Source organism: Elephantulus edwardii, unplaced genomic scaffold, assembly GCF_000299155.1.
Source record: "Elephantulus edwardii isolate Elephantulus edwardi_28Jun2011 unplaced genomic scaffold, EleEdw1.0 scaffold00246, whole genome shotgun sequence".
NCBI lineage: Eukaryota > Metazoa > Chordata > Mammalia > Macroscelidea > Macroscelididae > Elephantulus > Elephantulus edwardii.
This window is the reverse complement of record NW_006399996.1, coordinates 2331530-2332052: the sequence shown is the minus strand read 5'-3', so window position 1 is coordinate 2332052 and position 523 is coordinate 2331530. Positions and strand designations below refer to the sequence as shown.

General features: G+C 45.9%; 1 protein-coding gene across 1 annotated transcript in view; it reads right to left on the bottom strand.

The window, feature by feature from the left end:
- Window positions 1-523, bottom strand: part of EIF4A1 (eukaryotic translation initiation factor 4A1) — a 5794-nt gene that overhangs the window by 1837 nt on the left and 3434 nt on the right. Inside the window, exons 6-7 of the mRNA XM_006899176.1 lie at window positions 429-523; window positions 3-95 (exon numbers count right to left, since the gene is read on the bottom strand). Of these exons, the coding sequence (XP_006899238.1) occupies window positions 3-95; window positions 429-523 (188 nt within the window). The remainder of the gene's footprint in view (window positions 1-2; window positions 96-428) is intronic.

Sequence of the window (523 nt, the reverse complement as noted above, 5' to 3'; positions counted from 1 at the left end):
GAGCTTCTGGAATATGTCATAGATCTGGTCCTTGAACCCACGGCTTAACATTTCATCAGCTTCATCCAGCACAAACATTTTTATGTATTTGGGAGCTATCAGAAATAATACACAAAATTCAATTTTCCCAATGGGGGGGGGGAGAGTTAGCAAGATCTGCTCTCAGAATGCAAAGATTGATCCTCTGCCCAGACCCCTGCTGGGTCAAGCAACAGCCCTGGGAAGTAGAACACTACCTGGGCTGCGACAACAGGGGAGCCAGGCTCAGATGACACGCATGAGGATCATCACAGAGCAGCTTTCAGAGAAATGGAAAAGGAGCACTCAAAGAAGGGAACTGTGTGTCTAAAGTTCAAAGACTGAGAAAGCATGCAAAAGGGGGAAAAAAACAACCCTGGGAATCAAAGCATTAAACAAGTGGTACTCACAAAGGTATCTTCGATTAAGCATATCAAATACACGGCCTGGGGTACCAACGATGATGTGCGGAGCCTCCATCTGCAATTTCTGTACTTCAGCACGT